We start from the raw sequence: 25,550 nt of genomic DNA on the forward strand, positions 1-25,550 counted from the left end.
GCATAGTTTAAAGAATCGAATAGTTCTACAGCGTTCGCTTCAAAAATAGCAATCCTTTTGCATCATCACCAATTTCTTCTTTCCCAGAGGCAACAACATTTACCTTTATTTTAGCTGACTATTTTGGTATTTATTTCCAGGTCTATAAATAACAGGCTTTGCTGCTATTTCTTGCATTTTCAATTTTAGGCATTACCTAGTAACTTCTCACTAGAAAAAGGCAGATCTAGGCTTCTTCTTCTACCTGCCCCATCCACATATGTACTTTTCCATCGCCCCATCCTTCAGATATAATGCTTAGATCATTATTCAGTGTTTAAGACCTGAGCCATGTAGGAAATGATAACTATTTTTTATTTCTTGAACCAATTTTTTGGGAGCTGTCTTTTAAAAATTTACTTAAATTTCTATATACTTATCATGCTAGAGACTGATTTCTTTGTTCCTGTTGTACTGCTGATTCACTGTGTATCCTTGGGCAAGTTACTTAACCTCTCTGTTCCACAGTTTTCCCATGTGTTGAACAGGAGATCATACCAACCCACAGCATAACGGTGTCAATGTCCTCCAGCCAAAACACCACTAGGAACATACTGTGGTCAAACCAAACAAAGATGGGTTTATTAACTCATTGCAAGGAGGGAGAAGATACACAGTGGGGCATCATGGGGTGCTTCAGTAGAGGGTATTAGAGAGGGCCGCGGTCAGTGATTTTAGGGAGGGGCCAAAGAAACCGGTTCACTCTCCATTTGGTGCTGTCAGTCAGTGGGAATCATCCTGACTGGATCGCAATATATTTCATCTATAGGAAGACTGACTAGAAGAGGCTAACACTGCCATTGGTAAAGAAAGTACAGTCACTCATTTCAGCCTGGAGAGGGGGGTGTTTTGTACTTTTCTGTGGGATAGTGACTTGCTTTCTGTCTGTGTTCAGGCAAGATTATGACGTGGTCTTGCTTTCACTTTATCTCACTTTATCCCAACCACAGAGAGGTCTTGATGAATGCTGGTATTCGGAAGCTTGCTTAGGTTCAAGGGGAGAACACCATGACCTAGCTGGGAATGCCAGGCCAGCTCCTAACAGCACTTATGCCCAGACGCTAGTGTCAGGCCAATTCCCAGCGTCAAGGGCTGATTTTCCTGTTCTCATTGGTAAGAAGGATTAAATGAGCTGCCCTATGTAAAAATCATTAAACCAATGGCTGCTATAAAATAAGCCCTTACAGGGCTTCCCTGGTGGCGCAGTGGTTGACAGTCCGCCTGCTGATGCAGGGGACGCGGGTTCGTGCCCCGGTCCGGGAGGATCCCACGTGCCGCGGAGCAGCTGGGCCCGTAAGCCATGGCCGCTGAGCCTGCGCGTCCGGAGCCTGTGCTCCACAGCGGGAGAGGCTGCAACAGTGAGAGGCCCGCGTACCGCAAAAAAAAAAAAAAAAAAAAAAAAAAAAAAAAGCCCTTACAAGTGTTTGTTATATGACACTAAATGCACAGGGTACAGAAGAGAATAGGTAAGTGGGACAACATCAAAATTAAAAACTGGTGCACATCAAAGGACACTCGACAGAGTGAAAAGGCAACCTCCAGAATTCAAGAAAATATTTCCAAATCATATTTCTAATAAGTGACTGATATCCAGAGTACAGGCAGACCTCAAAGATACTGTGGGTTTGGTTTCAGACCACCACAATAAAGCTAATATTGCAATAAAGCAAGTTACATGAATTTTTTTGTCTACCAGTGCATTTAAAGTTATCTTTATGCTATACTGTAGTCTATTAAATGTACAATAGCATTATGTCTAAAAAAACAATGCACATACCTTAATTACAAATACTTTACTGCTAAGGGGCTTCCCTGGTGGCGCAGTGGTTGAGAGTCCGTCTGCCGATGCAGGGGACGCGGGTTCGTGCCCCGGTCTGGGAAGATCCCACATGCCACAGAGCGGCTGGGCCCGTGAGCCATGGCCGCTGAGTCTGCGCGTCCGGAGCCTGTGCTCCGCAACGGGAGAGGCCACGACAGTGAGAGGCCCACATACCACAAAACAAACAAACAAAAAACAAACTTTATTGCTAAAAAATGCTAACTATCATCTGAGCTTTCAGTGAGTCAGAGTAATAACAGCAAAGATCACTGATCAGGGATCACCATATCAAATATAATAAGAATTACAAAATGTGACACAGAGACACGAAGTGAGGAAACGCTGTTGGAAAAATGACACCAATAGACTTGCTTGATTCAGGGTTGCCACAAACCTTCAATTTGTAAAAAACATAATATCTGTGAAATGCAATAAAGCAAAGCACAATAAAACGGGATCTGCGTGTATGTAAAGAACTCCTACAACTCAACAACGACAGCAAAACAAACAACCTGATTACAAGGTGGGCAAAGAACCAGAATAAACATTTTTCCAAAGAAGATATACAAATGGCCAATAAGTACATGAAAAGATGCTGAACATCACTAATTATTAGGTAAATGCAAATCAAAACCACTTCACATGCATTATGACGGCAATTATTTTAAAAAAAACACACAGAAAATAACAAGCGTTAGAAGGATGAAGAGAAATTGTAACTCTTGTGCATTGCTGGCGGGGTAATAAAATGGTATAGCCACTATGGAAAATGGTATGGCAAGTCCTCAAAAAATTAAACATAGAATTACTATACGATTCAGGGATTCCACTTCTGGGTATATACCCAAAAGAAGTCAGAGCTGGTCCTCGAACAGATATCTGTACACCAGTGCTCATAGCAGTATGAATCACGATAGCCAAAAGGTGGAAATGACCCTAGCGTCTAGTGACTGATAAATGAATCATTGAAATGTATTTGAATGTAATTGAAATGTATACAGATACAAAAGAACAGTATTCAGCCTTATAAAGGGAGGAAATTCTGACACCTGACACAACATGGATGAATCTTGAAGTCATTATACTAAGTGACATAAGCTGGTCACGAAGACGCACATTGTGTGATTCCACTTATCTGAGGTACGCAGAGTAGCCAAATTCATAGAGACAGAAAGTAAAACGGTGGTTGCAAGGGGCTGGGGTGAGTAGGGAGTTAGTGTTCAACGGGTAGAGAGTTTCTGTTGGGAAGATGAAAAAGTTCTGGAGATGGACGGTGGTGACAGGTGCACCACAATGGGAATGTACTTCGTGCCGCAGAATGGTACACTTAAACATGATATTTAAAAAAAGGTAAATTTCATGTTATGTATATGTTATCACAGTGTATTTGCTAAAGTAAAAAATAAATAACATCAAACCTGATCTCTCTTCCATCTAAATCTCCTTTCAAGATATTCAGATGCATCAGAATGTCCTTTAATATTCATGACAACTTTAGGAGTTGTAGACTTTTATTACTATTTTACTGATTAAAAAAAACGAGGCATAGATGAAGTAAGTCATTCACGATCACAGTGTTAGAAAGTGGCTGAGCTATGATTTGAATCAAACTAGTATAGACTACAGTTATTCTTTTTTTTTGTTTGTTTTGTGGTACGCGGGCCTCTCACTGTTGTGGCCTCTCCCATTGCGGAGCACAGGCTCCAGACGCTCAGGCCCAGCGGCCATGGCTCTTGGGCCCAGCCGCTCCGCGGCATGTGGGATCTTCCTGGACCGGGGCACGAACCCGTGTCCCCTGCATCAGCAGGCGGACTCTCAACCACTGCGCCACCAGGGAAGCCCTACAGTTATTCTTAATTTTTATTTTTGGGAGGGGTTTAAGAGATTTACCAGGGACTGGGGTTATAACTTCTGTTGAAACTGCCCACTGGTAAAAGAAATCTATCTTTCCATTTAATAGAGCACTGAGACATTTCTAGCAAGGGACTGGGACCACATTTTTTTTTTTTTTTTTTTTGCGGTACGCGGGCCTCTCACTGCTGTGGCCTTTCCCGTTGCGGAGCACAGGCTCCGGACACACAGGCTCAGAGGCCACGGCTCACGGGCCCAGCCGCTCCGCGGCATGTGGGATATTCCCAGACTGGGGCAGGAACCCACGTCCCCTGCGTCGGCCGGCGGACTCTCAACAACTGCGCCACCAGGGAAGCCCTGGGACCACATTTTTAAATGGCTATTTAATATTATGGGAGAAGCTAGTTAGAATTAAATGTAGTCTTGAAGAAAAATTGGGAGAAGCTGAAGTTCTGGGTAAAAATTGTTAGGGGCAGGAAACTGTTAAGATGTCACATATAGGACATCTTGTATGTACCATGAAGCCAGGGAGAGAGATGGAGAGGTAGAAGGTACACAGTGCTTATCGACCTTGGGAACTTTGTCAATAGCAAGATTATTTGCTGAGAAGAAACATCTCACTGCTGTATGTCACTTCTGTGCTACGCATCTCCAAAGGAATTCTCTGTCCATCTTGCCTGTGTGCTCATTTGCGCTGTGGTGCAGAACAGCAGTCCCAGGCCTAGCTGGGCTGGAAACTGGTGAACCTACAAACTACGTGTTTGTGTGTGTGTACACAGGCACACGCAAGTGCATTACAAGAAGGCACAAATAAAAACAAGAAAAGGTCCAACCTCTGTTTAGCAATGTCAAGAGAGTCCCTGAGAACTACCAATTCCCAATCTCAGAGTGGAAGACCTTGTTTCAGAGGCTGGGGTGAGGCTCTCTGGGAGCCCAGGTCAGCGGTACAGGTGCTTGCTTTTTCTGCCTGCTGGGATGGATATTGACATTTTCAACCAAGTGTCATCAGACCCTCAAACCACGCTTCTCAGCTTCTGCAGGGAAACTGCAAGCAGCTACTTTGCATGACTGTGTAGGTCTCAATTTCGACAAAGCCCTAGAGGATGGGGTGAAATCCACACTACGCAGTAAGGGGGGTTTGGGGGGGCCTATAAACGTGGGGACAGTCTGGTCCAGCTGGATGCAAGGAACTTACACACACGAAGAATGTTATAGCAAGAAGGGAAGCTCAGAGACCTTTCGGGGCAATGCTCAACCTTGACAGGTAGGGAAACTGAGGCACAGGATTATTAAAGATCGTGCTGTGAACTGAATCAGGGACAGAGTATAGAAAAACTAAGTTCTTCAGCTTCTGCTTTAGAGCCTTCCCATTACACTCATGCTTCCCAAACTTGCCAGACCCTAAGAATCATCCGAAGAGAGGAGTGAAATCACAGTTCCTGGGTTCCTCCTGAACTTATTCAACCAGAATCTTCTGGAAAGAGTCAGGGGAGATGTGTGTTTGCCAAGCAGTGGAGGTGAGGAGTATTTTGTGATGCTGTGTCAGTTTTTTCCCAACCTTCTGAACACTGTAACTCATGCCCCTTAACGCAATGCATTCATTGTCTTCCGTTTCAATAAGCCACACAAATGTTTTAGAGGTGAACATTTAACAGAGGGGTGGGGAGAAAAGTCTCTGGAATTAGGAAGGTTGGGTTTGAAACCCAGGCCCTTCATTTTCCAGTTTTGTGACTGTGGTCACTTAACTTCTTTGTGCCACAGTTTTCTCATCAATAGAATGGGTATGATGGCGATTCTTGCTGCACTGGGATGTGGTGGCGGTTAAATGAAAGTAAATGAAGTAAGGTATATAAAATGCTCAGCATAATAGCTAGCATGGAGGGAGAAGAAGGCCTCGGGCTGAGAGCCAATCCCATGGGCTTTGCATTTAGGGCAGGAGTAGGGGGTGAGTGTGCCCTACTCAGCCTTGAGATGGCATCCAGGACTTACTCCATGCTGCTGGTATGCTGGGAACCCCTCTGGAGGAGAGGTGGCCAAACCAACGCCTGGAACCAGAAGGGGATTACAGGTAGCTCTGAACATCTGACCCCAACATCCAAGTTGATGGAGGAGAAATGGGAACCAAGGGACTCATGCATAAAACAAATCCAATTTGGGAGAGGAAATGACGTGTGGACTCGATTTCCTGACGCCCAAATCAAGAGTGAAGAATGAAATCTCTCCCAGACAGGTGAGGACTCCTTTGACTGAGGCTCCCACCTGGGGCCCCCTCTGGGGCCCTTACGTTGGCTCTGCCACTACTTGTCATGATATGTACAAAAAGTATTTTTCAAAACCTTCTCATTTAAAGACGATCTACAAAGTTCTAGAGCACAGAAAAACAGACAAAACAAAACAAAAAATAGGTATATTGAATATGTTTTGTAAAATAAGTATATTTCCCTGAGCTGGGATAGTCTAACCTGCCTTCCTTCCCCATTAGGATCCATTTTCTTCATTCATACATGATGAAAAACATTACATTTAGCAGTTACTGAAGACACTAATTAATTCATTTATTTAATAAATACTTATTGAGCATCTATTGTGGACTGACACCAGGAATCCTCCAGCGGAGGTTTCTGCGTCATGAAGTGAAGCTGAGAGAAGAAACAACAGCCTAGAAAGAACAGACTAAAGTTAAAATGCGGGACCTTAAAAGAGGTCGGATAAACAGCTTCACGGTGTAGAACGACTTCTAAAAGAAAATGACTTCGTATTATCAGCACAGTCCAATCACCCATACGCATAAGAATTGCTGTGAGCTATTCAGGAAATCCTAAACTAAATTAAATTATAGTGGGCATAATCTGTTTAAGGAGGCAAGAAAATTTGTAACATATGAAAGGAAAAATTCTTCCCCAAACCTAAAATATATAAGGGGAAGACCTTTCATTAACTTAAAAAATTTCTGTGCACCCCCCCGCTTCTTCCTCATCCCACATCCAGCCCCGTGGATGGTGGGAGAAGCCAGATGAGTGAGGCTGTCTAGGGCAGTGCTTTAGTGTTCAGGAGAGGATATCATTTCTCACTTCTCCGTGGCTGTCAAGACAAATCTGTAACATAGAACATCTGGTTTTCAGGTTCTGGGGGGCGACTATCACCCCAAAGTTGGCTAATTCCTGTAAATATTTAGCTATGAGCAATGATATTTAAGGTCTATTGTCTATGGGCCATACGGTTTACACGCTCCTTTATAGAACTAAGGTCTATGGATGGACCAAGTCAAGTTTTGCCCTTGGGCTGTGCAATTCTGGTGCATTAGTAGAATGGTTTTTTTTTTTTTTTTTTAGTAGAATGGTTTTTTAAGTGAAAATATTCTCTATGGCTTATGTGGAGGGAGGTTATAAGACATTTTGACAGGATATTCTTTAGCGTATGAATTATGGCATGTTCCTGAGAATCGTTCATCTGGAATGCACACATCATCTCCTGGAAGAGAGATTTCTTGCTGGCCTCACTATAAGCATTCACAGAATTTCCCTGATGCTGTCAGTTGATTTGCTTTTATCTCACAGATGTTGTGCAGCTTTGCTCTTTCTCTTTTTGCTCTGGTTTCCGGGAAGCTTAGAATCAAGTTTTCTATCTTAAATAACGGAACAGGACTTTATGTATAGTATATAAGCCTACGTGTACGTTCTTCCCCCTAGATTTTTCCCTTTATCTTTACTGTATCATTTTATAGCTCTCCAGTTTAAAAAAAATTGTTATAAGCTGTCACAAATTACAGGGAAGATGTAAGAAAAGGAATGAATGAATGAATGGATGGCTGAATTATTGAATGAGTAAAGGTCTTTTGCTTTATGATGCCAGATAAACAAGAGAATCATTAAATTAGCTAGGCAATTGAATTCCTGGACCACTCTAGGGAACCGGGAGCTTGCTGTTTTGAAGTATTACGTTCTTTAGAATTAACCAAGGCGTTGCTTTTTGAAAAAGAGCTGGTTGGTGCTTTTTGACCACCTAGGGGTGGGATAGGGAGGGTGGGAGGGAGACGCAAGAGGGAGGGGATATGGGGATAGATGCATACGTATAGCTGATTCACTTTGTTATACAGCAGAAACTGACACGACATTGTAAAGCAATTATACTCCAATAAAGATGTTATAAAAAAAAAAAGCTGGGCACTTTCAATGCACTTTAACAAACTGACACTCTCCCGCAGGGACAGCTCCTTTGCCACACAGAACCTATGGAAAGGGTCCTGGCAGAGGCATACTGGTTACATTTCTTCTGTATCATTTGATGTTACTAATGAGTATTCCAAACTCCTTCTATTTAGACTTTCAAGAAAACGAAAACTCAACCTCTTAGAGTGGAGGAGGTAAGCCAATGCTTTCAGACCATAATGTGGCTGGCCGGGTATTTTCTGCCTCATATTCTGAGAGCAAAGTGCAAACCCCATTCTGATTTGGAAGGTAGTCTTATTTGTCCAGCGGCAGGAGCCTCCATTATGCTGCCACTGAGATCCAGATTTTTTCTTCCAGGTGAGTTATTTCATAGATTTGAAAGTATGCTGCTATAGACAAGAAACATCTCTGAAGCTGACCTGTCCTGGCAGAAGGTCAGAACACGGGATAAGCCACTTGATGGAGTTCAGCCATCTGGAAGAAAATGCTTGAGGTGATGGGAAACGCTCCTCTTCTAAGCATCTCACTAGCTATACCTGGGTATCTGCACGATTGGCATAGATTGAAGGTGAGAGCAATTTGGCCGCAAAGGTGCCAAGGTTTTAGTACCGTCCACTAAAGAATGCACTACAGTCATAGAAAATAATGACGGTGGAACCATAAAGGTGAAATTTTTTTGTTGCTTTGAGGAGGTGTTCATGTCAAAAACGTTTTAGTCGTACAGTTTATGTCCAGTTTGTCTCTTTAGAACAGAGACTCTTTGGGCAGGAAATGAGTGCAGTCACTCTCCTAATGATGGGCTTCACTAACGTCAAGTCATAACAGCAACAATAAGAGGACAGCAGGAAATAATTCTTTTACTGTCATATATGGGCTGAAGAAAGTGTTGGAAGGGGTTTTATTTCACCTAAGAAAGAGGCGAAGACCAAACTGGACCAGATCTTCAAAGCACAAGGTCATTGCCAAGAGACCAAATTCAAAAGTTCTGTGTTATTAACCAGCTAAACATAACATAATCAATCACATGGTCGCTTGCTTTGTGCCTCCGCACCGACCGAAAAATCCAGCCCCTTTTCATCAAACTCAATTCAGAACACCCAGGCGCGGCTCTGTACTTTGCACCTTCTGTGTCAAATTCTATTTTCAATCCTTTATGTCAAATTTAAATTCATGGCAACTGCATTCAGATCTTGATAGAATCCCCAATTTGTCCTGGACCCCAAATCCATTCTGCAACGCACACACACACACGTGAACACACACACACACACACGACCACACACATTTGAACTTGATTTGCACTCACTTCAGCGCTAGGCCAGAGTCAAGAATTTTGAATGGCTGCGTGTTGGCCGGAGCTTTAACCAGTTCTCAGGTAAGTATCCCCCTGAAAACAAGGATGTTGCACATTGGTGTCTTCACCCCTAAGGGTGAAGAAATCGTATCACGGTACTTCTTGTGTGGGATGAAAATGGACCCTCAAATTGTCTGTGGTATTTTGCCGTTACTGAAGCTTAAATTGCTATCAATCTTAAGTGAGCCGAACAAATTGGTGTGAGTGATGAAAAAATGGATAAGTTTGACTCTGAACACACACATCTGTTGTGTCCACCAAAATGAGGTCTTGATTAGGCAGAAAATCAACAAAAACTCCCTATCAACCACTCACAATCTGATACAACGTCCAAAAGAAAAGAAATCACTCACAGCGTTATTACTAAGCAAACACTCTAGACAGCCCTGAGATTAAGAACTGACCCCTCTTATGGAAATCAACTTGGCTTGGGTATACATATATGCATAAAAGGATATAGTTTTTAAAAGCTCATTTTCTTGCTAATAATCATTTTTTTAAAAAGCTATCAGCAGGTGTGCCTCATTTCAAAAGCGTCTTGTACTTTATAATACAATATTCATCACAATTACATAGTATGAAATAAAAGGCAGCAAAACATAAGCGAGGATAGTTCAATTAAATGCAACACAATCTCTGCAGAAAAAAAAAAAAAAAAAAAAAAAGATCCTGTAGCTAAAATCAGGTTCTGATGAAAGGAAAAAAGGGAATATATTTCCACATATTTTTAATTATATAGTATTTCCTCAAACATGATTTTTCATAATATATTCCATTAAGTTAACATCATATTTGAAGAAAGAGCATTTTCCGATTTCATTCTAAGCCTGATTTTGAGCAATTACAGTGTCATTGTTCCGCGGTAGAAAGGTTGAATTCATTTACTGTGTGGTTACGCTAGTCATGATTGATGTCTCTTCTCCAAATGATAAACCAATCACCCCAATGATGTAATGTCATTTTAAGAGTGCCATAATCACATTTCTCTCAAACTAGAAGTTCTGATGAGTTCTAATAAAGATTTATGGTAGATTAAAGGCCTTTATAATATCAACAATGGATTGCTCATTTGATGAGAGATTTGATTAGGTAATTTTTTTTGAAAAAGAATATGAGTTTACTAAATATATCAGGCCTGGCTTTGAAGAAGGGCATAGGCCATCATAAGTAGCAGTACATCATTCCATCTCCTGAATGAATCATCTTAAATGTATTTACGAGGTCCTCTGTAATTGTAGAGGTTGAGGCCACTGGTGGCATATACTCATGGGTGGAGCTAAAACACAATCCCATCAAGAAACACTCTTGGCATGGAAAGCTCTGGATTGCTTTTGATGGGACATGCTAAGGAACACCACGAGTGGCCAACTCAAAAGATAACTCCAAAGCCTTGGGGTCGGAAGCAGTGAATTTTTGCAAATGTCTCTCCTTGGGCCCATGGGTGCTTAACCCTAGATATTGCTCAATCCGACACTCACATGTTTTGTGAACATACCACCAACAGCAGAGATTGAAATAAGGCAGGGCTAGTGTGGGACCTGGGACAATTCCATCTAAGATTTAGAGATCTGGAACTGAGGCGGGTACCACAAAATCCTCAAAAAGGGAATGGAACGCTGTGAGCAGTCCCTTTGCTCTGTGAATGTGAAAATCACCATGAGAACCAGGGATTTAGAGGCAGTATATATCATGGTACCACGCGATCAGCTTGTTAATTTCAAGTGAAGTGGGACAAATAGAGGGTTAGAGGAGAGGTCACCCCCCAAACACTTCAGACTTGGCCAGACATTCAGCATTCATGTCAAGGGAACACATTTTAATCGCAAAATCATCTAAACAAGCAAGAAAGAGTCAGAAGCCAACCATCAAAAAAACAAGAGATCGGAGATGCACACACACTGGGCACGTGAGGGTGTCCGGGGTCACTTGGCTATGACCAGAATTGTAGTAATACAGCATTCAATATTCCATCGTCTCTCTGCACTTCCCCCTTGAGACCTGCATACTCTCACATGCAGCGGTGGGCCAATTCCTCCCACTCTGTTCAGCTAAGCAATGCCTCTTCAGTAACTGCAGCCTTTAAACAAACATACTCTGGAACTGCAATGCCACCAAACGACAAGCGCGCTTCACCTCCCCGCTCCCCACACCACCTTCTCCCCAGCCCTTGTTTCAGAGTTGTCATTTTGCAGGACACTCGAGACTGTCACACACACAACATGTTCAGACACCACAGTTTCCTTACCACCGCTGGAGGCTTGCTGGGGCCCTGAGCATGCTCTGAGCAGGTATGAATTGGGGGAGAACTCCTCATCGGGGTTGGTGTCCATGATTTGATGGGAGGTGTTGCTGTCTAGCAATGGCATCTGGCAGCTAACTGGTGGAGGATTATGGGAGCTAGGCAGCTGAGCAGATGGGAGGAGGCTAGACGAGGATGTAGGTGGAATGGGACGACCTGGGAAAGAGGACAGAGGGGTCAAAGGTCAGCAATGAATGTCATGAGAGCAACCAGAGAAAGTTACATTGCAACCACCTCACAATACAAATAGCCAAAAAAGAAAAGAAAAAAAATGCTCCAGATGTATTTTTTCAAGTGGTTTGAGGTTTCTCCAAATGTCTAAATTCATACGACCATAGCTGCGTATTTCAGAAAACGGGCATGAGCGGAAGTATCCATCTACACAGCTGAAATGGAATCAGTCAAGAAAACACCCACTTCCTTCTCTCTCTCCCGCTATGGTTCTAACTGAAGTCCCCATCATCTCTCAATGGACTAGCTCCCTGAGGTCCTCCCTGCTTCCGCTCTTGCCATATGCCATCTATATCTCCCTTTGTCTCTCTCCCTTCTCTACAGCGGCCAGAATGCTATTTTTTTTTTTTTTTTTTTTTTTTTTTTTTTTTTTTTTGCGGTACGCGGGCCTCTCACTGCTGTGGCCTCTCCCGTTGCGGATCACAGGCTCCGGACGCGCAGGCTCAGCGGCCATGGCTCACGGGCCCAGCCGCTCCGCGGCATGTGGGATCCTCCCGGACCGGGGCACGAACCCGCGCCCCCTACATCAGCAGGCGCACTCTCAACCACTGCGCCACCAGGGAAGCCCCAGAATGCTATTTCAATGACAGAAGTTGGGTCATGTCACTCTCCTGCTTGGCACTCTCCAATGGCTTCCCATTGCCTGTAGAAAGAGACCCAAACTCCTTATGATGCCCTGCATGTCTCTCCTACTCTGGCACTAACTGCTTCTCTCACTCACCTCTGGAAGTGGTCCTTAACCACACTCCACTTGGCCCCTTAACCTCCAGCCAATGTGCCATCTTTATTTTTGTTGCTTGAACGTGCCACACCATTCTATCTTCAGAGTCTTCACACTTCCTGTCCCCTCTCTGTGGAACATTCTCCCCTACTCGCCACATCACTGACACTCACGGACCTGCTTCTTCTCTTCATTCAAGCCTTCCCTGTTTGCCTTCTTGAAAACTGCCCACTTACCTGCTCTATCCCACTAGCCTGTTTACATTTCTTTAAAGCCCTTATTACTATCTGAAGGTGGATATATCCATTTATTTTATTCACCCCTATATCCTCAGTATCTTCCTCACAAATAGCACCTGTTGAATGAATGAACAGATAAATAAGGTAGACTAAAACCAAGTTAATTAGTTTGGGGAAGAAGCGGAGGAGAAGCAGAGAGGGTAACATATTTGCATCTCGAAGGACTGGCCAGTGCCACCGCCCTCTCCACCATGCGGTTCTCCTGGATATCACGGGGGGATCCCTACAAAGAAAAGCCACATCAGGCCACGCGGAGGAGCAGCCGTCCTGGCAGGAGGTACGGGCAGTGCCTCGGAGCTGGCCTTGGGTCCAGAAGTTCTCCTGCCGCACAGAAGGCTGCTGCAGCCTCTATTTTCCCATGGCAGGGAGCTCCTGGCAGCCAAATTGCTGAGTGAAGATAATTGCCGTGTGGACTTTCCCCTGATTCACGCTTACGTCTTGGGGTCCTCGTGACTGCTTGTCTGCTGGTTTGTTCATCTGGGAAGCTCAGAAAAATGAGCCAAGAGCTGCAGCCCAGGGGATGTGCCCTGAATTGGGCATTGCGGAGGAAAGGGTAAGGTATGAAGAAAGCAAACTTAAGAACCAGGCTAGAGTTTCCACTCAGGTAGAAGAAATCTGTTTTCCTCCTTTGAGATGCACTATGTGTGTGAAGGCATTTTCAGGCACCTCAGATGCATGTTAATTTTCGTCATCGCTTTTGAAATCGTATTTCCTGATCCACTGCTTGGTGCATTAAATGCTACTTACTGATAGATCATTGTGAATGAATAAAATGTATGAGGGCCTCCAAAGGGCACTCTGCTGGATGCTGAGGATACAGAAATAAATAAGACATCAGCCCTGCCCTCGGAGAGCTCACAGTCTAGTGGGAGAGGCGGAGAGTAAAACACATCATTTCAGTACCACCTGATAAGGGGCAGGATGGTCTCATGTAAGAACATGGTTCTGTGGGGACCCAGAAAAGGGACACTTGGTTCGGCCTGGCCAGGTGGAGGTAGTGGTGGAGAGCCAAACAAGGATTCCTGGCAAAGGTGGTGTCTGGGCAATCTTCAAAAGAAAAGGAAAGGGACTCCTGGCGAGAGGAAACACAGCTAACAATAGCACAGAGGCATCAAAACCACTAGCCTATTACCCTTTTTGAGGGTGGGAGTGGCAGAAAGAGATAGGAAATAAGGTACCCTTAAAGCTCAAATGTTAGGGGCTCAGTAACACAGCTGAAGAAGAATCATCCCTGAAACAGATCAATGGATGAATGAAGTTTGAGTTGAAATATTTAGTTCATTCATAACTGTTTGGGAGCCATATAAGAGGCATGATATTCTTGTGAGATGATCTGGCAAAGGTAGACTGAATACATCAGTGTCATCAGAACCAGTACTCACATTTAATCAATGTGACTTTCCCCCAAAGTCTTCTTCTAATAACAATACGACCATCATTACTATTTTAACTGCTAATGTTTTTGCACAATGACTATCTGCCACTCACAGCGTCAGTCACTGTACATAGATTATCTCATTTAATTCTGAAAACAATTCTATGAGGTTAGAACGACTATAATCCCCATTTTGTAGATGAGGAAACTGAGGCACAGCGAAGTGCGATTGCATGGCTAGCAAGTGACAGGGGCCAGGTTTGTCTATTCCCAAATCTACCCTCTCACCCCGTCTGCATGGTGTTTGCCCAAACAGCATGGTGACAAAAAAGGAAGATGGTGACATACAAGGAGGGGAGGTGATGGACAGGAAATCGTATTTCCAGTTCCCCATCTCCCCATCCCAAGGCACTCTCGAGATTTCAAGTAAGAAACATTTCTTTGAATAACCATTGATAGCAGCTATCAGCCGGTAGAGTTCAAAGCTTTTCTCGTAATTTTGTTATGAAGTTCAAAGTAGCTCTTTCACAGCCGTGTTACCCTCCACCTTCTTCAAGGCTCCTGGTTGCGGAAGCGTCCTGACCAGGGCACTGCGAAGTTGGCATTGACGTCCACTTAGCAGCGGGGCCCTGGCAGGAACAGATTTTAACTCACAATCAATAGGCTTTAAAGTTTGTATTATTGAGGCATATCTGAAACTGCATGTTGAAGGATGGCTGGGAGCCAATTTTTAAATTCCTTTGAGTGACTGAGGTGGAACTGAAGTTCAGGGGCAATTTTCCAGGGGCCTGATATGATAGTTGCTGTGAAATCATTCTTTACATGAACTTGTTGAAATTGTGTTCAGCATGAATTCATTTCTTATAGTACAGACAGAACTGCCTTTTAATTTATACAAATACAGACAATGCAAGAGCACTCCTAACACAGTGAAAGCACTAGGGCTATTCCAGTGTATTGGAATACACATCACAGAATTGTCTGATTCCTGTAAAATCCATGCCTCCTTAAAATCTATGCCTTGGTAGCGCCTTAAATGCTCTACCTGGTATCTACCACTACTTGGGAAATTTCTCAGTCCCTAGATCTGCCCCCAGTCAAATTGTACGCGGTTCTCTATTTGCTATGTCATTTGCTAATTTTGTTCACTATGCTACATTTTTCCCCATGACTGTTACAACTGACAGAGACCATCTGTACCGACACACACAGGTTCCAAAGTACAGGGGAGAAAGCTGGAACTTATACAGGCTCACTTTATAGACCAGGATTTCTTACTAAAATACTTAGCGTGGGATGGGCATGTAACCAGGGGCTATGTCCTTACCCAGTTCCTATTCTATGCACTACGGGGGCTCCCTGACCCCCAAACTATTTTCAAAGTATCATTCTGAATGGGTATAGAGTCCACAGCAAACGTACAGAAAACTGGGTTTAATCAATCCGTTAAAAAGCAAGAGGAAACAGGCAAAGGCAGCAATATGTCATTCACTAAACTCATATGGTCTTGTATATGTGTGGGTGTGTATGTGTGTTTTCCAAGATCCCCATGTAAATCGAAGTCTAACTATCTGTGTGATTGGATTCCCCATGACCTTAGAAATGGGGACCAATTCAAATTGTGCTGATTTATCTGTTTCCAAATGAATAAGATTTTGTGATGGTTTCAACTCCTAAAATTTTTCTGATTGAAAGAAAGACCTACAGCCAGAGAGAACAGTTCCATGTGAACTCTGATAGATTGGGAGCGGCTGTTTGGAAGGCTGTGTTGAGAATGATTCTGAGGATGCCCGGGTTTCGGTGGTATCACCACTTAAAAAAATCGTGGACAACGAGCGGGGGAAAGGCAGTAGATGCACAGAGCATATTTGCCATCTATGCTCCAGGACTTTACCCACCATGTGCTTCAGTCACACCTGAAAACATTATGCTACAGCATCTGCGGTTTAAGTCACATTACTTTAACTCCCAGTGTCTCAATGACACCTCTATTTTTCTTCTTAAACTGATTTGGAGCCAGCTTTAGATCTCCCACCCAAGATTAAAGGGCTACCATCTCCTCTCCATCCCCAAAGCAGTAAGTATCATCCATGAAATTGCTGTTTTGCCCAACTGTTGCTAATATATTCATTCACTAATTTATGATGGAGGGCATGTTGCAGATCAATCCCCAAATTCACTTCAAACGAGTTCCTTTTTCACTCAAAAGATTAATGGCCAGCTGATACTAACATGTTCTGTGTAGACAATGTATAATTGATCTATGCAGGGACGGGGTGTCAGGATATTTGGTGGAGTAGAGAGACATGGATGGGAGACAGTCAAAACAGAACAAAACAAACAGCATGAAGAATAATTACATATAAAATAATAAGTTAAATGAATTCATTATCAATTATACACGTGATCTTGCTTTGTGCTGAGCCAAGTATTTTATTTTCTATGGACAAAATCCTATTATCACCCCCTTTTACAGGTGAAGAAACTGAGGCTTAGATGGACTAACTTTCCTAACATTGTACCACTAGCAGAACTGGCTGGGATTTGAACTCAAGCCTTCTGACGCCAAAACCCAAGCCTTGAATGGTCCATTCTACTCTTGTCTGTGTTAGAGAAGCGTGATTGTTAAAAAAACGAACAAGATATGAACCCCAGACTGACTGGCCCTCTTCTGGAAGGCACCATCGAGGTCATCCTAGGTGAGGTAATTAACCATAAACAGCCACAGCGATTGCTCACACACGATACATGATCTATAAAGAGAGAAAGCAATTCTTAAGTCAGAAACGGGAAATCCTCTGCAGCTTTGTACGCTTAAGGATGAATAAAAATACAGCTTTTGTGTTAAAGCTGAGTATTGCAAAAGGACCGCATCAACAAAAGCAAAACAGTTGGTTAGAGAATTTAAACAATGGTCCTAATGACAGTTCCCAACACTAGCTATTTATTCAGATGTCTGATTAAATGATCCGTTTCCCCCCAAATATTTGGGGTTTGTGAAGTCCCTGTTTTTGACACAGTGAAAAGTGAGGTATGTGACTATGTATGTAAATAGAAATAATTTCACTGCTTGAGATTATGCCCTCCCTTTTGTTTGTAATCAGTGAATAGTTGAGGGATGTGGTCCCACTTTCTCTGGAGTTCCTCGAGAACATCGTTCAGGAAGGTGCATTCAATCTTTTAAGCTCTACCTACCACACGGAACTCGCAGAGGGCTGTGTGGTGGGACATTCTTCAAGGTATGGTGGGCTCAGTGAGGCACTGGGCCATGGCAGTCATGGCCACCACCACGTCTGCTACAAGGTACCCTGACAACAACTCTAACCGGACTCCCTACCTCCAGCTGAAGGAACGCGGACGAAGCCACTGCACACCTAATCAGCCTGTTTCACGTGCTAAGGACCAGGCTCAGGGATTTTTCACATACCCTTCCACAATGATCACAACAACACTGTCTAGAGACTCAGGGAGGTTAGTAACACACCCAAGAGGCAGAACGAAGATCTCAACTTCAGTTTGTGTTTTGCCAAAACTACAATGGGCTCTTCCCAAACCTGGAGTTAGCTCACATTCAAATTCACCTGTTAATTGGCTTCATCACCCAACCCACTCCATTCTCATTCTCCACTCTGCCCCAAATGAAACCCTGGACTCCAATGGATGTGATCGTCCAGTGGTCTTTTGCAAATGTGTGTCTCTGCCTTCCTGCCTGCAGTATTCCTGTCTCTGTACTGCGCAGTCCAGCCTTAGTTTCTTGGCCTGCCCGCTTTTATCTGTCCTCCAAAGCCCAAGTGGGGAATGGAGAGGGCACAGACTTTGGAGCCCGGCTGACTGAGCTCTGCCACTTTCTGTGTGAGTTTAAGCAACTAACTTTACTTCTCTGGGGCTCTTCGATGACACTAACTTCACACGTTGCTGTGAAGACTGGAGATGATATACGTAAGGCTGTGTTTGACACATGATAGATGCCAGGGACCCAGATGGAGCCAATGACACTTGCAGCTTATCGGTTCCAGTCGGTTCACAAGCACCTACTGTGTGTGCATGGCCGTGGGACAGTTATGGGGTCTTGTCATTCTTTCCTCTTGGGGTTGAGTCTGGGAGATGGTGAGGCTGGAAAAATAAAGCCATCTTGCCACTCAAGGAGAGAGGCTGCCTGAGAAAGGGGTCTGCAGGGAGGAAAGTTGAGGTGTAAGACGCGGGGAGAGATATTCTGATGGCATCGTTAGGGTACCTGGATTCAGCCATTATTAATGGAACGCTGCCATTAAACTTCTCGATATATGAACCAATTTATTCCCCACCCAACCCTCTTTTCTTGTTCTGGTTATTCTTTAAGCCAGTTTCAGTTGGTTTTTGTCACTCAGAACTAAAAGCATCCTGCCTAAAACTGACTACCAAGCCGAAGTGAGAAAATGATCTGGCCAACGCCGTACAGTTATTTAGTAGAAGACCTAGAATACATTTCAGCACAGAAGACCTCCAGAATTATGAAATGTTCATGTTCTATCATAGGACTGTCTTCCTATTAAATCATGAGAAATTGAACACGTGGGGTCCCAGAGAAACAATTCATGGTAGGAGGTACCTTGTCTATTTATAAGAATAGTGTGGGCATCAGGGAGTGGGGGAGAGACGCAGGCAAATGGCTGTCTCCTTGTTACCGATCAAGCATGCACTGCAGCAGTTTTCTGTCCTTGGCATTGTAGAGAAACTCAAATCACTTTCTAGCTGGACTGGGCCTTAGAATAAATACATTGATCTTGGGGGTAGTGAGAGAGACTCACCCAAGACTCAATTTCTTGCCTGCATCTGAAATTTTAAAAAAGAACAGAGATAGTAGTTTCAGTCATAACTGTAGAATGCAAAATATAGGCATGTACACACATATATGTATATTTTTACATCATATTATGTATTTATATTCCCTGTAGCAGGCGGCATATATTTAACATATATACATGTTAGGCTAGATCAGTCATTCTTAACAGGGGGCAATTTTGCCCCCTAGGGCAGGGGTCCCCAACTTCCGGGCCGCGGACTGGTAGCGGTCCGCAGCCTGTTAGGAATCCGACCGCACAGCAGGAGGTGAGCGGTGGGTGAGTGAGCAAAGCTTCATCTGCCTCTCCCCATCGCTCGCATTACTGCCTGAACCTCCACGAAACTGGTCCCTGGTGCCAGAAAGGCTGGGGACTGCTGCCCTACGGAACATTTGGCAATGTCTTGAGACATTCTGGTTGTCACAATTCAGTGGGATGGGGGTGGGGAAGGGAGAGGATGCTACTGGCCTCCAGTGAGCAGAGACCAGAGATGCTGCTACACACCCTACAACGCACAGGACTGTCCACCACAACAAAGAATTTCCAGCCCGAAATGTCAACAGTGCCGAGGCTGAGAAACTCTGGGTCGGCATGTGTGATGGCTTCAGATTAATATCCTTTATGTTACACGGTCAGTTTCTAAGTAGCTCTTTTTTTCCAGTTGATAAGAATTAGGTTGATATTAGAAGTAAATATTGGATTCAGTTAGCTTTTCCCCCTCTCCCAAGAAACCTTCAAGCAAATAAGTTTAAGTGGCAATTGGGGAATTTAAGTTAAAGAGAGGGAAAAGTTCCGCAAAGCAAATCTAATTTGTCACTGAGGGACGTTGTAAGTTGCCTTTCTCCAGAAGTGGGAGAGACCCGTTCGTCAAGAGAGGGTTGGGCTGCCTTTACAGACACAAGAGATTCAGGGGAGAATGTTCCAACTCGTGTGTAGGTGAGTGAATCTCACCTGAGGAATTTTCATGATGACCTCTTATGTCTTCTCAATGAGGCAATATCGGCTCAACTGGGTTTGAGCTATTCCAGATCAGCCCATTTCAAGTTTTTCTTTTTACAGAAGACATAATTGCCCTCTTCACTCACACTTCACTGAACTCACTGAAGCCCAGTTAAGCATCTTCTCAAAAACAAATGGTTTTCAGATGGCCCTGGCACAACTACCTCGATTTCGCACAGGCTATTATACATAATTTATCGGAAGAGTGGCAGGCTGTTGGACTCGCCCCAGTTAAAGGGCCTCTTTCAGGAGCTTCAAGCATGAACTGTCTTCACAGTTTGGGGCTCCATGTCTTTGAGTGTCATTCCTAGATCTCACTGACAACTTGCCTGTTTATATATCACATCTTCCTGGCAGCATTGCACTTTGGAAGGTGTCAAATATAGATCAGGCTCTAGATAGAGGGGAGAGTTTATTTTTGAAGTAATATGATTTCTATAACTTTTTTTAATGCCAGCCTTTTCATATTCATCAGATGAAATGCAATGAATCTGTACAGATTCCCCCTTTGAGGACACAAATCTATTTCACCTGAAGCAACACAAATCTTTACCGAAAGGCAAGGGATCCTCAGATACGTTCTGACCAGAAATTCCTAGTTCCTTGACACATGCACCTTAATTACATGTCTCAGCTCCTTTAAGATGAGACAGCATTACTAGTTTGGTGATGTGTAGTTGTTTAGATCAGTGCTGTCCGATAGAACTTTCTGTGACGACAGGCATGTTTTAGGTCGATAATGTTTAATACGTGTGATTATTGAACACTTGAAATGTGACTGGTGCAAATGAGGAACGGAATTCTTAATTAATTTAGGTTTATATAGCCACATGTGCCCAGTGGCTACCATATTGAATGGCACAGCCTAGGCTATGGTTCTAGCTTCCCCGTAATTGGTATCCCTCGCTCCTGTGTTTCTCCCCTCCATTCAAGAGCCAACATATTTCTGAATATACAGATTCGTTCCTGTCATCCTTCTTAAATCTCCCAGGACTCCCCATTGCCTACATAATACAGTTCAAACTCTTGCATGGAATTCTCTCTTGCCAGACGCCCTCATTTCCTATACCCTAACCACATCCAAGTAACTAGACTACTGAATATCTATCTTCCCCTCCCATCCCTCCTCTCTGATAGTCTCAATCTTATCCTGCAAACCTCCTGAAAGACTCAGCTCAAGCATCATCTTCTTTGTAAGTCTTTCCTGATCACTCCACCCGCTGGTTGCCCAGGACACCCTTCTATCATTGTACTTGTAATATGTTAATATATTCATTTTTCTAAATGTCTGGCTCAGGACTTCCCTGGTGGCGCAGTGGTTAAGAATCCACCTGCCAATGCAGGGGACACGGGTTCGAGCCCTGGTCCGGGAAGATCCCACATGCCGCAGAGCAACTAAGCCCGTGCGCCACAACTACTGGGCCTGCACTCTAGAACCTGCGAGCCACAACTGCTGAGCCTGTGCGCCACAACTACTGAGCCTGCGTGCCACAACTACTGAAGCCCGTGCACCTAGAGCCCACGCTCCACAATAAGGGAAGCCACCGCAATGAGAAGCCCACACAGTGAAGATGAGCCCCCGCTCGCCGCAACTAGAGAAAGCCTGCGTGCAACAACGAAGACCCGATGCAGCCAAAAATAAATAAATAAGTAAATCAATTTATTTTAAAAAAATCCTTAAATGGCTCATTCATGAGACTATCAATGACTGGGTAGAAATTGTGGATTATGCACCTTTGTATCCTGGAACCCGGCCCAGAGCCTGTACACAGTAAATAGCAGTGCGATTGGTTGATTGGAACAATTCACTCCATAAACATTTACTGGCTGTATATCAAATGCACATGGCATTGACTCCACTGTCAATGCAGTTGACACCAACAGTTGACCTACAGTGGCTGTTGGTCTTGGGTTTTTGGTGCCTCTCAGTGGGTAAATATTTTGCTGAGAAGAATTGATTCTGATTTTCAATGTATGTTTTCCTCTTAATCAAGTAGCTAGAATATTAAGTTATGGCTTCATCTGGTGCTCAGATGAAGACAGCAGTCTGTGACAACCTTGGAGGAAAAACTGACTGCTTGATTTATTAAGAGATAATGTGTCAGTATCCAAGGTGGCGCCTTTCTAAGGAATTCTCCAGGGTGGTGGTATGACCCTATTTTTTGTCTTGGCTGCTGACCCCAGAACCTAAGCCCTGTGTAAGAGGTACTCCCACTCTAATTATGAAAGCTTCCTACCCTAGTGAACTGCTTGGGAGGTGTGACCCAACACTATCCAAGAACACAAGATCAAAGTGCTAAATGCAGTCCCTATGGTGTCACGAGTAACACACAGAAGACACACTGGACTGTCTCCCTGCCCTCCTGGAACCTACATTATAGTCTCAAAAGAACTCAGTTGGGGGACAACCTTTTAGAGAAAGACTTAAAGAAACTGTATGCCCATGTGGAAACTTAATTTTCAAAAAGCTTCCTTGGAAAACATCTTCCATGCCATGTAGGAATCCATCTTACTTTTACGTTCATTCCTTGGGTTCATGGTACATGGACGTAATACTATTGCTAATTGCTAAGATTTGTTGAGCTCTCACAATGTACCAGGCGTTATTTCCAAGCCCTTTACATATATTATATTTACTCTTATAACAACACATTAGGGTAGGTAATATCATCCTCTTTCAAAGGACAGAAGACTGAACTAAGAGGGGATAGGTTGTTTGATTTGAAGAATTTGAGCCCAGGCTCTAGAGCTTATAACACTGCATAGGGAATGACAATGGAATTTAATTAACCATTGTAATGACAAAGTACCCATCACTGATATGACAGTATGATGGGCAGTAGAACCGGACTGACGTTTAACTTGGCTCTGCCATTGATTTGCTGGGTGAATTTTGGCAAGTCACCTAACTTTGCTGTTCTCAAATGTTTGATAAGTAAAATGTATATAAAAATACAGATTATTATAAGCACTGAGTGAGACAGTGATATAAATGTTCTGAAATAAAGGGTAAATATTATCATCCATTAGAAGGGGACGAGATAGATGTCCTATTCTCCTTTTCCAGGACATTTTGAGGAACAAATAATATCATATACGAAAGTACGATGCAAATGGTAAAGTGCTCTACACGTGGTAATTGTTCTCATAATTGGAAGCTTTCTTCTTCAAAAGCTTTGTTTGCAGATAGCAAACAGTTCTCAACTGTGAGTCTGTATTTTGCTATGTGCCTCAGGGACAGCAAAGGTAAAGCACGGGCTCTAGGTGACAGATGTTTCAACTATTTCATCTCTCTGCTGCCCAGGCTCACAGTATCCCATCCATTCCTCATTGAATGGTCCTTGATAAGGTGCTAAAAGATTAGAACCACCAATAACCAAGAGAAAGGCTGAAAAGTTCCCGTTCAAAGAATGTAGAAATGTTTGAAAACTAGAATGGAAAGTTTAAACTAGACTAGTACTAGGTCTAGTTTGCTAGGAGACCATGGATGTCATACACATTAGTTCATTCCTTCCCTGAATAGTCGTCTCAAAGTCATTGCGTTGTACACAAAAAAATCTCCACTAATAGCACAGTTAGAGTTAGGAGGCCACGGTTCCTACTGTGGCTACCTCAGGGCTTGCTAGTTGTGTGACTTACAGTAAACCTGCAAGTCAATGCACGCAATGTTACTGCACTATCACATAACAGCACCTAGTACTCATAAGCAATGTGCTGTAGCCTCGGCCACAATCAAACCCATACTCCAGTGGAGGAGACTAATATTCGTAACCTTTTTTGAGCGTTCACAGTGTTCCAGGCAGCATGCTTAGCACATTTCATGGTTGGTAATTTATGTAATCCTTCCAACAATACTATCTGGAAGGTACGATTATTATCCCCATTTTACAGATGAGGAAACTGAGGCTTGCAGAGATCAAGTGATTGGACCAAGGTCACGCAGTAAGTAACGGACAAAGCCGGGATACTAATTCAGATCTCTATGATTAAGGATTGCATGGCCACAAAGAGTTATTGCAACATTAGTGAGATAAGGAGAGAAGAGTAACTAATTCCAATTACGATAAGCCGGGAAGGCAGATTAGAAAGCGTAGCAGTGTGGGGGTGACAACACGATCTGTAGGAAGCTCTCCTTCAGCTCTAAAATTCCACAATTTCTAACTATCATCTGCCCACATAACAAGTGTGGAGATCAATAACTGCATCAAGGTCACAGGCAAGGCTGCGTCCTAACAGAAATTCACAACCTGACTTGCACCTTCCCCATCTTCTCTGAGCCTGGCTTCCTTTTTCCACGAAGGTCAGAATGAATCTTCACATTTCTCTTTTCAGGCACTGCAGGGTCCTGTTCTCTGAAGGCTCATTTAGAGTACTCAGGGTAAACTATGCCTCCATGCAGATAACTGAAGACACAGAAAAACAGCCTTAGAGGGGCAGGAGGAAGCACTAAGGAGGAAAAAGAGGAGAATTAACTCCACAACTGGGAGCATGATAATCACGCCTACCACACAGCCCAGCCACACGTGCTTCTTAGCCTGAGGATTGGCTGCCAACTGACTGACGTGTGTCTGAAATCTCACCTTGCTACATTGTGGTTGACAAGACATGGAAGGCGAGACGTTTCAGACTTTCCACAATACCCAGGCATCCTAGCGGCCTTCCGAACAACGAAGATGTCTTAGTTCAGCTCGTGAGAAGCTGTCTTGTGTTCGTGCATGCGCACATCAACACATTCTTAAATTGACTGGAGTCAGCAAAATTAATACGCACCCACAGGGCACTGTTGGCCAAGTCTCTATTTTCATAAATAATGCCTTTCTCGCCTTCTACAAGCCTGTTTGAAGACCTGCAGTGCATCCTGGCTACAATTCAAAGCCCATCTAATGAAAGCACCTCCACTGTCAGCAATGTTAATGTCACTTTAAACAGTGTGAACTGTTGCTAAATGTGTCAGGAAACAATTAGATAACATAAGAGGCATGTTTTCTCAGTGCACAGAGAAATATATTATGCAGACGGGAGATAAACGCAAAGTTTTCTGAGCTCCGGCATATTCAGCACTCTCCTTCTCTCTTTTTAATCCAACAGAGAAATTGTTTGGCAAGACTCAGCCCTGTTTCAAACACTTGGAGAAGGGAGAAAGGCCTGCTTTGCCTCTGACTGCTGTTGCTTGAGCCCTGTGTTATCAGGCTCAGCGAGATACAAACAGTCTTCCACTCAAATTAAATGTGTGCTCTCCTAATTAGCATTATAAATATAGGTTTCTCTGAGCCAGGGTTGATAAAATTACTGTGCTGGGCTGGAAAGGAACCGGCAGCTCTCCCATGCCAACACAATGGCTGCAGCGTTTGCCCGGTTAGAACAATGCCTCCAGAGCCTGCCCCCATCATCAGAGGTCAGCCTGGGGAAGGAAGGTAAATTCCAAGCGAGCTGACATTAGGACAACGGCCAGGCCCAGATGCTATCTGTTCTTTGTATGTGATGGTATAAGGTTTGGCTTCTAATCTCTGGGGAGAATGGTTCTTACTGCAAAGCTTCTTTGTAGAGTTTTGTCATCGCCCCCACCGGTGGGAT

General features: G+C 43.6%; 1 protein-coding gene across 1 annotated transcript in view; it reads right to left on the reverse strand.

The window, feature by feature from the left end:
* Positions 1-25,550, reverse strand: part of LOC132423081 (teneurin-2) — a 713,011-nt gene that overhangs the window by 399,890 nt on the left and 287,571 nt on the right. Inside the window, exon 2 of the mRNA XM_060008418.1 lies at positions 11,478-11,687. Within this exon, the coding sequence (XP_059864401.1) occupies positions 11,478-11,687 (210 nt within the window). The remainder of the gene's footprint in view (positions 1-11,477; positions 11,688-25,550) is intronic.

Source organism: Delphinus delphis, chromosome 3 (assembly GCF_949987515.2).
Source record: "Delphinus delphis chromosome 3, mDelDel1.2, whole genome shotgun sequence".
Lineage (NCBI taxonomy): Eukaryota > Metazoa > Chordata > Mammalia > Artiodactyla > Delphinidae > Delphinus > Delphinus delphis.